The sequence below is a fragment of the Trichechus manatus genome, unplaced genomic scaffold (genome assembly GCF_000243295.1).
Source record: "Trichechus manatus latirostris isolate Lorelei unplaced genomic scaffold, TriManLat1.0 scaffold00021, whole genome shotgun sequence".
NCBI classification, from domain to species: domain Eukaryota; kingdom Metazoa; phylum Chordata; class Mammalia; order Sirenia; family Trichechidae; genus Trichechus; species Trichechus manatus.
This window is the reverse complement of record NW_004443957.1, coordinates 5,815,107-5,832,664: the sequence shown is the minus strand read 5'-3', so window position 1 is coordinate 5,832,664 and position 17,558 is coordinate 5,815,107. Positions and strand designations below refer to the sequence as shown.

Here is a 17,558-nt window from a genome sequence, read left to right as displayed (position 1 = left end):
TTGCCACAAATTAACATTTCACCTAACTCTCCCATGGGGTTTCAGACCTCACACAGTGTTAGGAGGAGAGTACGACGTTTAACCTGAGAAAGGAATCAATACATATTGCCCCTCTGGGAGGACTAATGATGTACACTAAAAGGAAAAATGAATTATTCTTAAAGTTTCCCCATAATTTTCAGTCCTTTATAAACTTGTCAGGCTGATGGAGCTGAAATCCATCCCCTTAATTACGAGTGTACAAGAGGACACAATGAGACAGCAAGGAGTGCCAATACCCCCACAAGGATGAACGGGGCTAATTAAAACCAACAGCCTACTTTACCTGCACTGCATTGTGCAAACAATTCTGGTGATGATGTATTCTGACCAAATTAAAAAGCAGTTAGCTTCCCCTACAGATGATTTATAGTGAAAACAATGAACCTTGAATAAACACTGAGAGTTTACACCTAAGTTGGAAGAGAAACATTTGATCACAAAGCTGCTGCTGAGAGCGGTCAGGGCATGTTCCAATATGACTTCAGCACCTGGACAGCGGCAATGTCCCTCAGATGACCTACAACCTCACACCCACATGACTTATTGGAGTGAGACAGTGGGGTCAGCTCGGCCTACTTGATTCCTGATTTACTCAAGAATCTCCCAGTTAGCTTGTCCACCAGGACATATGTGATAGTGATTATTATTCTGCAAATCCCGGGGGATGATGAATGAGATTAAAATCAGACAGAGAGAGCCACTTTATTATCTCTATTCTCCAGCTATTATAAGGGCTATTTTAAAGCTCCTACCACACTGTAGGAAACTCTGGTGGTGTAGTGGTTAAGAGCTACGTCTGCTAACCAAAAGGTCAGCAGTTCAAATCCACCAGCTGCTTCTTGGAAACTATGCGGCAGTTCTACTCTGTCCTATAGGGTCGCTATGAGTTGGCATCGATTCAGCAACAGTGGTTATGGTTTTTGGTTTTATCACACTGTAACATAATTTTTGTTTTTCTAGAAGAGGGAAGAACAACCCATGACCTGTACCTGTAGTCCTCATGGGAACTCTCTTGCTTTACAGTATTGTCCACTATCTATTTTCATGGTGAAAGCTAAAAGGCTGCATCAGGGAGTGGAAGTACAATGTAGAGGTTGAGAGAACAGACTCTAGTGTCCAAATGCCTGGGTTTGAATCAGACACACATACACACACAATTCATATATATGTATATACTCACATATACATATATATAGGTGTCCCAGGGTGGTGCAAATGGTTAATGAGCTTGCTGCTAACTGAAAGGTTGGAGGTTTAAGTTCACCCAGAAGCACCTCAGAAGAAAGGTCTGGTGATCTACTTCCAAAAACTCAGCCACTGAAAACCTTATGAAGTACAGGTCTACTCTGACACACATAGGGCAACTATGAGTGGGAGTAGACTCAATGGCAGCTATTTTTTCTGTTACATATATATGCATATACATACGTACATGTGTATATGTATGTATGAAGTCCCTGAGTGACACAAATGGTTTGTACTCAACTATTAACTAGAAGGTTGGCAGTTTGAACCCATCCAGTGGCACCACATGAGAAGTGCCTGGCGATCTGCTTACATAAAGATTACAACCAAGAAAACTTTTTGGAGCTCAGTTCTCCTCTTAACACGTGGGGTGGGGTCCCCGTGAGTTGGACTTGACTAGATGGCAATGGTTTTTTTTTTTTTTTTTAATCGTATGTTTGGCTTTGGGAAAGCCCCTTAACCTCTCTTGCCTTGGTTTCTCCATCTACAAAATGGAGGTTTTTTGGAGGATTAACGGAGTTAATAAAATTTGTAAAGCTCTTAGAATAGAGCCTGCAATACAGTAAGCACTACGTAGATGTCAGTTATTATCATTTGTTAAATATGTCCAAGTATTAAAGAGTTAGTGGCTATAATGCAGTGCCAATTCTCTCATTGGCGATTTTTATTCAGTAAGATAGGTAGTGTAAAGAGGCAAGAGAGTAATTCTTCCCTGTGGAGCTCAAATAAAAGTATTTTCATTTGAATGAAAAAAAAAATCATTGCTCATGGACATTTCAAATTTTGTTTCTTTTTGGACCTCAGGTATAAAAGGCTGCTCACAAGTGTTTTTGATGGTCTTCGTCTTTTCAGGACAGATGCTATTTCAAATTTATCATCAATCCCTAGTATTTATCATGGTGTTTGGAAAAAAGTAGTGGAAAGAAAGAAAAGAGAGAAGGAAAGGAAGAAAGAAAGGAAAGGAGAGAGGGAGGAAGAAGGAAGAAAATATTAAATAATCTGCTCTTTATGGCAGCTGTTGAATATTCATAAGCTGCAGCAATTTTTGGTTCCTACTCAACAGAGGTAGATTCAAACCAGAACAAGTGCCATATTATTCTACAAACAATGGATTCTCCACTGATAGGATCTGAGTGGAACAAATAAATGTGAACCTGAACAAAACACAGTTGCACAGTGTTAACATTCCAGAAATTATTTTAAAGCCTGTACGTCTTAGCTTGTCCTTGGCACTTCAGTCTTATAAAATGCTCTCTGTTTACTTGCATTATTTCTTCAGAGGCTGAAGAGCTCAGGTACCGGAGAATTTCATTGTTTTTCCTGGTTCCTTTCTTCATGGAATCTTGAAGTGATGTAATTGACTCTTGTCAGCGTCAGTTTCCTGCACCTGCTCCAATAATAGCCACACTGTTTAAAGTGCCCATAATACAGTCAAAGGAGCAGCACGGAGTGTAGTCCAGGCCAAGGACACTGACCTAGTCAGAAAGTTGTCTTCTAGTTCCAGCTCCCTCCCTGGCACATAGGAACCAGAACTTCTGCATAACTCTATTTTCCCCATTTCTATACTAAGACATGGTGCTCATGAATGTGGAACAACTGATAAAATGAGATGGGATGTATAAAATATTCCCAAAACCTGTGTGGGGACTCTTGAGAGCAATTCATCCAGCCAGCTCTCCCTCCTCAGTCTAGCTCTGTAATTTCAGGTGAATTTTGTAAAGACAGTTTCCACGTGCCTAATCTTGGGCACAACAGGGCTGTGACTGGGGACTTTTCAGTGGGATTTTGCTGTCTGAATGTTTAGTATGTCCCACTAGCTAACACCCATTTTTCATTATTAGTAGGTGAAGTCACAATCGGCTATTGACCTGCCCAACTTGTTAGGTCAAGCAAAGACTTATGCCCGTACTAGAGATCATCACCCAAGGAAGATTATTAGTTGGTTATCGCAACGTAACCTGTACTCTTGAAGGCTGGGAAAGCCTGTAGGACTCTCCTGCCTCTCTTTCATTATACTCCTTCTTTCCTGACACTCTAGTGCCATCTGTAGGGATTCATTTATTCACTCATTTATTCAACAAAAAACTTATTGAGCACCTGTTATATATATGTGTGCCAGAAAAGATCATCTCTTACCTGGATTATTACAGTAGCCTAACTGGTCTTCTTGCTTTGACCCGTGCCCCCCTATAGCCTGTTTTCTGTATAGCTTTCTAAGGATCCTTTTTGAAAAATTAAGTTAAATAATGCTACTCTTCTGCTCAAACCCTCCAATGGCTTTCCAGATCAGTTCCAGTAAAAGCCAGATGGCCCCCGACAGCCTGTTTTCTGACCTCATCTCCTATTTCTCTCTCTCTCTCCCACTCACTTCCCGTCACCCTGGCTTGCTGCTATTCCTCCCTTGGGCCAAGCACTTCTGCCTTAGGAACTTTGCACCTGCTGCACCCTCTCTCTAAAATGCTTTCCCTCAGACAGCTACAAGGCTCGCTTCCTTCTGTTCTCTCCTTAGACAATATATTCTCAGTGATGTTGTACCTGATTCACTCTGTATAAAATAGCACATACATCCCTTTTCATGTCCATTCTTTTAATTTTCCTCCATGGCCTTATCACCATATGGTATTCTATATATTAACTTGTCTATTTGGTTGCTGATCCCCACTAGAATATAAGCTGTAACAGGGCAGAGACTTCGTCTGCCTGGCACATGGTGGGTGGATGAATGCTCTAGGTACTGGGGTACATGCGGAGTATAAAGAGATGGCTAGGACAGGGTTCGCTAGAGACTTGTCTTTGAGGAAATCACAGTTGTGTGGCAGGAGGAGCGGCAGAGGTAGATAGAGTCATATACTATCACAGTGTGGTGGGGTGCTGTAGTGGAAGGCTGAGGCAGCACTGGTGAAGGATTTAAAACTGAGGGATTACAGATTTAAAACTTGGACAGTCCTGGAAAGGGGGAGATATGAAAAACAACAAGAACAAACAAACAAAAACTTTGCTTTCAGGGCTTTTGGGATTCTGGAATTATAGATTAGAGACTGTAGAGTTGTACTTGCAACCTGCTTTAATAAAGAACTGCACTGCAGTCTATCAAAAACAGGAGGTGGAGAGGGGGGCTGTACCCTGGTGCTGTTAGGAGAATTTGGAATCACCTTAATTAGATTATAAGCAAAAGCTAGATTCTGGAAGGTACTTTAATATTCTATTTATTTTAAATTTTGTTCCTAATTATGTCATCCTTTGAAGCCCTGGTGGCACAGTCATTAAGAGCATGGCTGCTAACCAAAAGGGCAGCAGTTCAAATCTACCAGCTGCTTCATGGAAACCCTATGGAGCAGTTCTATGTCCTATAGGGTCGCTATGAGTTGGAATCGACTCAACAGCATTAGGGTTTTTATTTTTATTTTTATTAATCTGTAACAGGTATAAGGTATTTAATCTATGTTGTTATAACACGTAGAGGAAACTGTACACATCGAAAGTGTTCAGATCAATGAACTATCATAAGGTGAACGCACCCATGTAACCACCACCCAAAGAAATAGATTTAATGGAAAGTAAACACCCAGCTATGGAAGAATTTTATTCCTTTTCTCTGAGACTTCAATTCTTTATATATAGATTCTATATATGCCTGAACTACCAGAACTACACTGATGTCTGTTAGCAGCTACTGGAATTCCAGGTATATCATCTAAAGAAAATAATCCAACCTCTGGTGATCCAAATTGTTTCTCAGTGATAGAAAATGTTACAATTAACACTTTTGATAAAAACAAGGGTATACATATGACTATACACGTTTCCTTTCATTCTGTTGGAAGCTACTCCTGTGGATTGACTTTGCTTGGTCAGCTGCTCATTGCTTCCAATTTTCATGAAAGTGTTAGATAAATCTAGGGTGGAAGGCCCTGTATTTCCAGTGATGTAATCTGCTAGGATAATGGAGGAAACAAGTGCATTATAAATGTTGCAGAAATGATGGTGACAGCTTGGGGTGGAGCCAACACGGTACCACAGACAGAAGCACCACACCGTCCCTCCACAGCAAAGACCTGAAAAACTGAGTAAAACAGAGATAAACTCAATCCTGGAACCCTAAGCATCAAATGAAGAGATAGAGAACTCAACCAAGCACTGACTGGAATAAGAAACTGACAGAGAACAGAGAGCAAGGAGCTTGAGAACAGGAACAAGACAAGGATGCCCTTTATCACCACTCATATTTAACATTGTGCTGGAAGTCCTAGCTAGAGCAATAAGGCAAGAAAAAGAAATAAAGGGCATCCAAATTGGTAATGAAGAAGTGAAACTGTCCCTATTTGCAGATGATAGGATACTATACACAGAAAATCCAAAAGACTCCACGAGAAAACTACCGGAACTAATAGAAAGATTCAGCAGAGTAGCAGGATACAAGATAAGCCTACAACAATCTGTTGGATACCTATACATCAATAAGGAGAACGATGAAAAGAAAATCAGGAAAACAATACCATTTACAATAGCCCCTAAAAAGATAAAATACTTAGGAATAAATCTAACCAGGTATGTAAAAGACCTATACAAAGAAAACTACAAAACACTACTACAAGAAACCAAAAGAGATCTACATAAATGGAAAAACATACCATGCTCATGGATTGGTAGACTCTACACTGTGAAAATGACAATTCTACCCAAAGCAATCTACAAATACAAAACAAATACAATGCAATCCTGATCCAAACACCAGCAACATTTATTAAAGAGTTGGAAAAAACAAACATTAACTTTATATGGAAAGGGAAAAGGCCCCGGATAAGTAAAGTACTATTGAAAAAGAAGAAAAAAGTGGGAGGACTCACACTACCTGAACTCAGAACCTACTATACAGCTTCAGTAGTCAAAACAGCCTGGTACTGGTACAATGACAGATACACTGACCAGAGGAACAGAATCGAGAACCCAGATGTAAATCCATCCACCTACAGTCACCTGATCTTCGACAAGGGCCCAAAGTCTATCAAATGGTGAAAAGACAGTCTTTTTAACAAATGGTGCTGGCAAAACTGGGTGTCCATCTGCAAAAAAAGGAAACAGGACGCATACCTCACACCATACACAAAAACTAATTCAAAATGGATCAAAGACCTAAATATTAAACCAAAACCTATAAAGATAATAGAAGAAAAAATATAATCAATGCTTGAGACCCTGATACATGGCATTAACAGGATACAAACCATAACTAATAACATACAAACTCCAGAAGATAAGCTAGATAACTGGGATAGTCTAAAAATTAAACACTTATACTCATCAAAAGACTTCACCAAAAGAGTAAAAAGAGAACCTACAGACTAGGAAAAAATTTTGGCTATTACAAATCCAACAAAAGTTTAATCTCTAAAATCTACAAGAAAATCAAACACCTCTACAACAAAAAGACAAACAATCCAATTAAAACATGGGCAAAGGAAATGAACAGACACTTCACCACCAAAGAACACATTCAAGCAGCTAACAGACACATGAGGAAATGCTCGAGATCACTAGCTATTAGAAAAATGCAAATCAAAACCACAATGAGATACCATCTCACCCTGGCATTACTGGCATGAATCAAAAAAACAGAAAATAACAAATCTTGGAGAGGCTTGAAGGAGACTGGAACTCTTATGCACTGCTGGTGGGAATGCAAAATGGTATAACCATTTTGGAAAAACAATATGGTGCTTCCTTAGAAAGCTAGAAATAGAAATACCATATGACCCAGCAATCCCCCTCCTAGGAATATATCCTAGAGAAATAAGAGCCGTCACATGACTAGACACATGCACACTCATGTTCATGGCGGCATTTTTCACAATAGCAAAAAGATGAAAACAACCTATATGCCCATCAACAGATGAATGGATAAACAAACTATGGTACATACACACAATGGAGTACTATGCAACGATAAAGAACAATGATGAATCTGGGAAGCATCTCACAACATGGATGAATCTGGAGGGCATTATGCTGAATGAAATAAGTCAATCACAAAAGGACAAATATTGTATGAGACCTCTCTATAAAAACTCATGAAAAGGTTTACACACAAAAAGAAACAATCTTTGATGGTTATGAGGGATGGGAAGGGTGGGGACAGAAAAATGCTAAACAGACGATAAGTGGTAACTCTGGTGAAGGGTAAGACAGTACACAATACTGGGGAAGCCAGCACAACTTGTTCAGGGTAAGGTCATGGAAGCTCCATGGACAAATCCAAACTCCCTGAGGGAACGAATGACTGTGCTGAGGGCTGTGGGTACCATGGTCTCAGGGAACATCTAGCTCAACTGGCATAGCATAGTTTATAAAGAAAATGTTCTGTATTCTACTTTCGTGAGTAGCATCTCATGTCTTAAAAGTCTGTGAAAGGCCACTGAGGATAATCCCCTGGACTTACCCCTTCAAGAGCAAGGGAAAATGAAGAAAACTAAAGACACAAAGGAAACGTTAGTCCAAAGGACTAATAGACCACAACCACCATGGCTTCCACCAGACTGAGTCCAGTACAACTAGATGGTGCCTGGCCACTACCACTGACTGCTCTGACAGGGATCACAATAGAGGGTCCAGGACAAAGCTGGAGAAAAATGCAGAACAAAATTCTAACTCAAAAAAAAAAAAAAAGCCTAGACTTACTAGCCTGACAAGAGACTGGAGAAATGCTGAGACTATGGCCCCTGGACACCCTTTTAGTTCAGTAATGAAGTCACTCCTGAGGTTCACCTTTTAGCCAGAACAAGACTGAAAGGGCCCATCAGCCCAGGGGCAAGGACTAGAAGGCAGGATGGGACAGGAAGGCTGGTAATAGGGAACCCAAGGTCGGTAACGGAGAGTATTGACATGTCATGAGGTTGTTAACCAATATCATAAAAGAATATCTGTACTGTTTAATGGGAAGCTAATTTGTTCTGTAAACCTTCATCTAAAGAACAATTTAAAAAAAAAAGAAATGGTGACAGCTATATTGTAGAATTTTTTTCTTTTTTTTTTTTAAGAAGATTCCTTTTTAAACAGTAAGGAATCTGTGGGGCTGTCTGACCCGTGCATGTTGCAAGCTAAAGGGAGGCCTGGAGGTCCGTGTGTGGGCACAAACCAATTACGTTAACCACTCACTGAAACTGCTTTCTCAGCCAGGATGGAGAATGACTGATCACAAGTCAAAACGTACACGTTACACCGAAAGCGTTTACATGTTGTGTGGCCCAAGGTCACTGCCACTTCCTTCAGCTGGCTGAACACTGCAAGTAGTTAGGGAGGAAAGCGTATCAGACTAACGCCGTTTAATTCTTCGCACGAGATCCTCGTCTGCATCTTGTGTTGGTTTAGATTTATGAAATTGGGTTCGTATGCATGGCTGATGATGAAGTCTGCCTAAACCCGGGTTGGACTTCAGACACTGCCTGGAAGTTAAAAACAGACTGCTCAGGACGAATTACCCAGCCTCTGGAGGCGGAGCACAGGCGTCGGGTATGTTAAAGTTCTCCAGGTGATTCTACTCTGCAGCAGAGGCCAAAAACCTTGGGCAAACAGTGTAGATAGGCAGCGAGGCCTCTGCAGCCCCTTCTTTTGGAGAACGGCCTCCAGGATCTAAACCTCCCTTGCAAGGGCAGTCCCGCTGCGCTGGCAGCCTGTGGTTATCCAGCTCGTAGTCTGGGTTCCAGCTGCTCAGATGGGACCGCAGGGGGTTAATAATAGCCTCTCTAACGCACATTTTTCTCAGCAAACACCCCACTAAAGCCCATCCCTCGGGGGACCACACCAGCGCCCATCCTACGCCCCAAGCCGGGAGACTGACAGCGCATGCGCGGCCGTGGCCGCGTCCCTTCCGGCTGAGGGGGCGTGGCGTGGGCGCAGTGGCCCGGGGACGCCGTCTCACGTCTCACCAGTTCCGCGAACCCGTCCGGCATGGCCCGGCACGTGTTCCTTACGGGGCCGCCAGGTAACCCCGCTCGGCGTCCGGGTTGGCGCGGCGACTGGCTCTCCTCAACCGAGTCTCTTCCTTGGGGAGGCCGAGGGGTGGGGACCGCGCGGCCGGGCGGGGAGCGGCTGGCTGGGGACCAGTAGCGGACCCGGGGCTTTAGCGGTTTGGCCTTTGAAGTTCCGGATTTAAAGCGACAAATTTAGCAGTCTGAAGCTTACCTACCCCTTCTCAGGAGAAATGTTTTTAAATACATAAAGTGTGTAGGATTAGAAATAAAGCCAATTATGGTAAAATGCCAAGAAAAGACCAGGCTTGTGATGTGGTAATGTATGTTTGTTGATTAATGCATTAAATGGCAAGATCTAGCGATGGGAGAGCGCCACTGCGGCGTGTTGGCCCACATTCCTAATAGACGGGTTGCTGAGGACCGTGAAGATGTAACCTCTTCTCCCCATTCGAGTTCACTGGCCCTGAATTTCCGCCGTGGGCGGCCCGCAGGTTGAGAAGCCTTGTAACTTTCAGGACCTCTCAGACGTCCATGTCTGTCGCCTCCTAACGACTGAGTCACGGGCAAATCCCCCAACTCTTGTGGACTGGAGTTCTCATCTGCGAAATGGGATAGTGTGAGGCCAAATGCTAGAATATAGCAGGAAACTCTGCTTCTTAAGCCAGGGTGCTGCACACGTGTCAGGTGGTACTAAAGGCAAAGGGAAGACGAAGGTGGTGTCAGCATCCCGAAGGCTAAAGAAGAAAGATGGGCATAGCTGGGAAAGGTCCTTTACAAATGGGTTTTCATTTTGGAAGCCAGCTGTGGGTTCAGATATCAAAGATTCTAATCCTCGGCGTAGAATTCTCTTTCCTTTCCCGTTTTATTGATTATCCTTGAAACCGTTTCCTTACCATTGGATTAACGGTATACCAGCCAGTATTTATGCCTCTGGATCTCTGAGGTAATACGTTATTCTGGTTCTAATGCGTTTAGCATCAAGGTGGGTCCCTTTGGAAATGCGTGAAGCTCAGCAGACCAGAGTTGGAGCCTCTCGTTGTGTAGGTTGAGCATTCGATTAGGTGATAGCTTACTGGATGTGTTAGTTTTGTAAACTTTTGCTTTTTTTTTTTTTTCCTTTATTTCTTTGAGATAAGGCTGGCAAGCATAATTATGGCTTTCCTGTGTGATAAAGCCCTGATAGGTTTGTTTTGGTTTTTCTGTGTCATATTTGGAAAACCAGAGGTTCCCCATGTAACCTAATGAAAAAACAAGCAAACTAACAAAAAAACCTGTTGCTGTCAAGTGGATTCCGACTCCTAGCGACCATATAGGACAGAGTAGAACTGCCCCATAGAGTTTTCAAGAAGTGGCTGGTGGATTCGAACTGCTAACCTTTTGGTTAGCAGCTGAGCTCTTTACCACTGTGCCACCAGGACTCCAACCTAATGGAAAGGCACTCGCAATAAATTATCTACCTAGCTCTCATTATTGTCATACCACAGATCGGTGGCGCCACAGTGCTACTTGCCTCATTGGAGGCTTATATTACCAGATCATGTGTCTCAAATCCATATTACCAACCAAAAATTTAAACGCACTCCATTGGTAACCATGCATTCCAATACTGAAAACACATGCCACCAAAAAAAAGAAAAGGAGAAAAAAATGTAGTAACGAAAGGATTTCAAGTAGCTTAATATTGCAGACTTGGAAACTTTTGTGCCAAGCTTTAGGGGTAGAGAGGTGGTTTGAGAAATTTCTAATATCCAAAGATATACCCTAATACTGCAAACAACTCTTCTGAAAGTTGATTTGTAAATCCTTTATTTGAAGCTTGGAATGCGTTTTTCTCAGCAGGCTGGCCCCAAGACATCTGTATTGTTCATAACAGAGGTGACCCGCTATCATGATGTACCTGCCTTAGGCCTGGAGGTGGGGTGAGGGGCAGAGGCTGGCCTGGCTGGCACTGGTTATTCCTTCTGTTTCCTTCTGTATAAAATTTTTATATGCATACAGTTGAAAAGACTCAAGTAATTCTATAGTATAGCTCTCTTAAACCTGTCTTCACACCCATCCACCTCTCCTTCCTGCTCATCTTCCTAATGCAGTTATAATGTCATTTTGATTAGCTCAGTAGTCAGTGCGTATAGTATTATGATTATGTGAACGCTAATCACAGCAGAGCTATGTAAACCCAAAACCAAACCCACTGCTGTTGAGTTGATTCCGACTCATAGTGACCCCATAAGACAGAGTAGAACTGCCCCATAGGGATTCCAAGGCTGTAAATCTTTACGGGAGCAGTCTGCCACATCTTACTCCTATCCAGTGGCTGGTACATTTGAACCACCAACCTTTTGGTTGGCAGCCGAGCACTTTAACAACTATGCCACCAGGGCTTTTCAGAGCTATGTAGTAATCTATAATTTTTCCTTTCTGATACAAGTCTTTCCGTCCTTGGAGTCTGGTTATTTCATTTGCTTAGTTTTCTTCTATCACCGCTTCTGCCCTCTGCCTAAATCTTCTCAACATGTTCAGACCATCAGATAATCCTCTTCTCCAAGAGGTCACGTTGTGTTGCCTGTGCTGCCAGTCCCCGCCCATACATACCTCCTTAGCACTTAGTATTTCTCCTGACTCCCAAATGTGACCTGTCTTGCAGAACTTTCTCTGTCGCTGGAGTTCACTATGACTGTACACAGAGTAGGGCCAGGAATTCATGTCCCCCAGGAGCAGCCTTCAACAGTGATTGGTGGAAGTTAGTGGATGAATACCCCACTTTTCACACCTCAGACAGGAAAACTCAGGCATGTGTCTAAAACTGTCCCTGGTTTTTCCGAGTAGAATTAAGCTCCAGCTACCCACAGTGGTAACTTGCTTGATCCTGTACCTTGTGATGGCATCCATCCTTTCATTCCCTAAGTGTTTCTCAAGGTCACTTCCCAAGTTGAACAACTTGCATTTTATCTTAGGTTCTGCTTGTGGGAGAACCAGAATGAAGGTAACTCTGGAGCTTTCTGACCTGCTCTTGTTGCCCTCTGTGCTTGGTGTTGCTGCTATCTTGGGATCTCCTTCAGCACAGGTCACTTCGAAGCCAGTGGAGACAGCATTGGGCTGGCAGCTTAATTAACGAAGATGAAAAACAGAATGGAAAGACTCCTAGAGTTGGAGAAGAAGGAAGGGACTTTACCCAAATGCTTCCTCTTTCTTTCCTGTGTTCTACCTAACATAAAGGTCCCTTTAGTATCTCCTTTTTAACAGGAATGATACGGTTGCTCCATTTTATCTTTTTCAAAATGTAAATAGCATCATTTTTTTTCTTATAATAATACATACTACTAAAAAAATCAAGAAAGTTTTAAAAAAGAAATTGACAATTTCATGGCATTTCCCATACAGAAATAAGCACTATAAACTTTTGTTCTGTTTTCGTCTTAACATTTTCCTGTGTAAACACATTGTCTTTTTTAAAAACCGTAATAGAACAATACTATATATGTCTGCTATTTCTTCACCTGCTTTTTTTCCATATATTATTTTAATATATTATGATTCATTTTCCATGCTAATAAATACAGGTAAACAGTATTCTTTTTAGTGGGTGCATGGTATTCCTGAGTATTTATGTACCATTACATACATGGTACCATAATTTAACCATCCCCTTGCTGAACAACATCTAGATCGTTTTCACTGTTCTGCTGTTACAAAGAAGGCTGCAGTGAACATCCTATTTCCAACTTCTTTGTACTTTTGTCAGATTATCTACTGAGGATAAGTTCCTAGCCATAGAATTTCTGGGTGCTGTGATATGCATACTATAATGTATGATAAAATTGCCCCCCTCAGAAAAGTAGTACCATTTTTAAACACTGACCAATGCCACCTGCTTAATTTAAAAAGATTCTTCAGTAATTTTCCTAAAGTGACAGTTACCGAGGGACACAGTTGGATTAGAACCTTGTTATTTTATATTGTACACAGTTTTCTTACCAACCACAGTGACCATGTGGCAGAGATCCTTTTGGGATGCTGTTTGTGTTCTAGAAGGCCAGATGCCATTGTTCGTTAGTGTGAAGTTTGGAGGAGGGATGCACTAAATAAGAATAATGGATCATAATTTATGTGAAGGAGGCTTAAAAGATTTCTTGGGGAACCCTGACTGACTTTGTGTTGGTAGCCATATAAATAATATGACTTACAACACTGTAATATCTCAGAATATCTCCATTGCACACCTAGTAGAAGTCCCTATTTTTCCATTTTTGGGTAGTCATAACTCCATCGACTTCAAATTATATGGGAACAAGGCTCATATAGATGTAGTCAGAGTGAAACATAAAGGCCCCTGTTAGAGCATTAGGTCCTTACTAAGTGTGTAACCTTGGGTAAGTTACCTAACCTGTCTGTGTCTCAGTTTCCTCATCTGTAAAATAGGGATAACCACAGTAACTGCCTCTGAAGGTTATTATGAGGGTTTCACCCAGAAAATACTTGTAAAGCATGCTGGAACAGCACCTAGATCCACAAATGCTGGTGGTTAGTATTACTAGATTAGGAAGCAACTGTTCATGCCGATAAGCCCATAGGAGTTAATCAGATTAGTCAATAGCCAGTCTGGGAGGAGTGGAAGGGGGCAGAGGTAGGGAGGGCAAGAGGGTAGGGGTGCATGGGTTACATTTTGGGAAGATGGTAGGGGCAAGCTGAAGGAATGCCTAGAAGAGCATGTTTGAAGAGGTTACTAACCTGATAGGATTCCTACTAAGGAAAAGTTTAAAAATGACTGTTTCTAGTTATGTTAATGGTCTTTAAGAGATACATTCTCAGAAGGCCTAGCAATGCAAGTCCATGGAGGAGTGAAGTGGTCTTTCCACTCTTAAACACAGGTCCGTAGCATCTTGGAGGTTGAAATCCTAGTTTACGGTGCCCAGCCTTTGGCCCAAATGATCAGTTTTATTTTCTAGACTGAAAGCAGCAGCCCAAGGAAGAAGGTAAATCTAGGATAAAACAGAGGCTTGTCTCATAGGATGCAGATTGTGCTTGAGAATTCACCATCAGAAAACCACAAACTGACTCGGTTCTAGGATCGTGTATGTGACAAAACTAATAATGTTTCAGAATTTAAAAATAAACTTCAAGATATCATTCATATTTTGATTATGCTTGTTTCTACTTGAAATTAAAAAGTTTTAACACCTGGAGCCATCAAAATTAAAGTGAAATTAATATTCGTAGAATTTATTTGCAACCTATTTCTCAACCCACAGTGATAGCTCTCGGAGTCATGTGTGTGCTCTAGCAAGAGTGTTTCCTAATGGGCATCGTTTTTTTAGGGGTTGGAAAAACAACATTGATCCGGAAAGCCAGTGAGGCCTTAAAGTCCTCCGGTGTGCCTGTCGATGGATTTTACACAGAAGAAGTCAGACAAGGAGGAAGAAGAATAGGATTCGATGTTGTCACTCTGTCCGGCACCCGGGGCCCTTTATCTAGAACTGGGTACTTATATTTAATTTCTACTGTGTTTTTTCCTCTAAGTTGTTCTTCTGTCCATGTTTGGGAACTTTTCTATTCTGATTCAACAAAAGTTAAATGATTTAGTAAGGCCTTTCTTAGGTCCTTGGATGTCACTCTGTTTTCCCTTCAGAAGATTGGGTAGAAGGTTGAGCCAGATAATCTTCTCTATCTTTTAGAATCTTTAGAATCCTTTCAAAATTTCTCAGAGAAAGAAAACAGAGATTGTAACCATCATATGAAAAAACAAAGTATGAAAATTATATTTCACTCGAAACTTATCCCATGAACCATGACGTCTTTCACTCTGTAATTCTTAACCCCATTCCTAGTGCCACTTTTTAAAAAGATGGTTGGTACCTGCCGTTGTAACTGCAGGTCCATTGTTGGTGTGCATACACTTACTGGTAGCTCTGCTCTCAGGAGAAAAACTGAATCAGACCAGCTTTGCACACCACTGCTCTTTGTGTAGGTGATTTTTAAGGATGATTTAGCACATGCACAAGGCCAGAGTCTCAGTGGATAGCTCAAAACCAGAAATCAAAGGAGACTTTCAACAAAGAATGCAATGTCTTTTCATTCAGGTCAGAGCCTCCACCTGGAAAACGTGAATACCGAGTTGGGCAGTACATGGTTGATCTGACCTCCTTTGAGCAGTTGGCCCTTCCTGTCTTGAGGAATGTGAGTATTCAGTTCTGCTTACTTAGCCCATCCGCTGTGAGTGCGTTATGGGAATTGCTAGCCATGGACCAGAGTGGCTTTTGTTGTTCAGGGAAGGCTAGTTTTGCTTTTTACAGTTTAAAAATCTTCAACTGATTGAGCTGTAATAAAAATAGGCAGCATAATTTGCTGTTACTCTGAGCTACAAGTAAATTCCTTGTCACATAAATTCAGCATGTATCAATGTTTCATATTGGGAAGGCGCTGATGTCCAGCTACCAAGGTCCTCAAAGATAGGTCTTTGGTCTGTCTTCCCACATTTATATTTAAATCTGTTTTCATGACACAACAAATATTTAGAAAGAGAAAACATCATTATGCAAGCATTAATGACCAGTAGTTACTGAATGCCTACTGTGTGCTGTACACTACTGTAGGCGCTTAACATAGTATATTGTTATATTATGTGTTTATTTTAACAGCATATTACTTGTTTATTTTGACATCTTTCTTGAGATATAACTCATATTCCATACAGTTTATCCATTTGAAGTGTACAATTAAGTTTTTTTTAGTATATTCACAGGATTATGCAACCATCAAGGAGCCCTGGTGGCTGCTAACCAAAAGGTCGAGGTTTGAACCCACCAGCTGCTCTGAGGGAGAAAGATGTGGCAGTCTGCTTCTGTAAAGATTACAGCCTTAGAAACCCTACGGGACAGTTCTACTCTGTCCTATAGGGTTACCATGAGTCGGAGTTGACTCAATGGCAACAGGTTTATGTAATCATCACCACAATCTAATTTTAGAACATTTTCATCATCCTTCCAAAAAACTGTGTGCTCATTAGCAGTCACTCCCCTTTCTCCTCTCAACCCCCCAGCCCCAGCAACCACTCATCTATTTTCCTCTTCTCTCTAGATTTGCCAGTTCTGGACATTTAATATAAATGGAATCATACAATATGTGGGCTTTTATAACTGGCTTCTTTCACTTAGCATAATGTTTTCAAGGTTCCTCCATGTTGTAGCGTGTATCAGTACTTCATTCCTTTTTACGACTGAATAATATCCCATTGTATGGATATACCACGTTTTGTTTATCCACTCATCAGTTGATGGGCATTTGGGTTGTTTCCACTTCTGGCTATTAGGAATAATGCTGCTATGAACATTCATGCACAAGTTTTTATGTGGACATCTGTTTATATTTCTCTTGAGTGTATACCCAGGAGTGGGATTGCTGGGTCATGTGGGAGTTTCTATGTTTAACTTTTTGAAGAACCACCAAACTGTTTTCCACAGCAGCTATACCATTTTGTATTCCTACCAGCAATGTTTGAGTGTTCCAAGTTCTTGTGAACACTTTTTATTGTCTTGCTTTTTGATTTTAGCCATCTTGGTGGGTATGAAATGGTATCTCATTATGGCTTTGATATACATTTCCCTGGTGACTAATGGTGTTGAACACCTCTTCATGTGCTTATTGCCATTTATATATCTTTTTTGGAGAAATGTCTATTCAAATCCTTTGCCCATTTTTAAATTGGGTTATTTGTCTTTTTATTACTGAGTTGTCAGAGTTATTTATAAGTTCTGGATACAAGTCTGTTATTAGTTTTATGATTTGGAAGTACTTTCTTCCATTCTCTGGGTTGTCTTTTCACTTTCTTCATAGTCTTGCATGAAGCACAATGCTTTTAATTTTGAAAAGATTGATTGATTTATTTTTCTTTTGTCACTAGTGGTTTTGGTGTTGTATCAAAGAAGGCTTTGTCTACTCAAAGTCATGAAGATTTGCTCCTGTGTTTTCTTCTAAGACTTTTGTAGTTTTATTGTTATGTTTAGGTTGTTGATCCATTTTTAAATTAATTTTTATATATGGTATGAAGTATGGATCCCACTTCATTCTTTTACATATAGATATCCAGCTGTCCCAGCACCATTTGTTGAAAAGACTATTCCTTTCCGCCATTGAATTGTCCTGGCACCATGTTGAAAATAAATAGACCATAAATGGAAGGATATATTTCTGGGCTTTGAATTCTATTCTGTCTATTTTCATATCAGTACTACACTGTCATGGTTACTGCAGCTGGGAGTCTGATATAGATGCATTGAATCTGTAGATAAATTTTGGGAGTATTGCCAT

At 41.0% G+C, this 17,558-nt stretch overlaps 1 protein-coding gene across 1 annotated transcript in view; it reads left to right on the top strand.

Moving 5' to 3' along the window:
* Window positions 1-9,183: 9,183 nt before the first annotated feature.
* Window positions 9,184-17,558, top strand: part of NTPCR (nucleoside-triphosphatase, cancer-related) — a 33,842-nt gene continuing 25,467 nt past the window's right edge. The window contains exons 1-3 of the mRNA XM_004372809.2: window positions 9,184-9,265; window positions 14,570-14,732; window positions 15,332-15,428. Coding sequence (XP_004372866.1) covers window positions 9,232-9,265; window positions 14,570-14,732; window positions 15,332-15,428 — 294 coding nt within the window. The 5' untranslated portion in view covers window positions 9,184-9,231. The remainder of the gene's footprint in view (window positions 9,266-14,569; window positions 14,733-15,331; window positions 15,429-17,558) is intronic.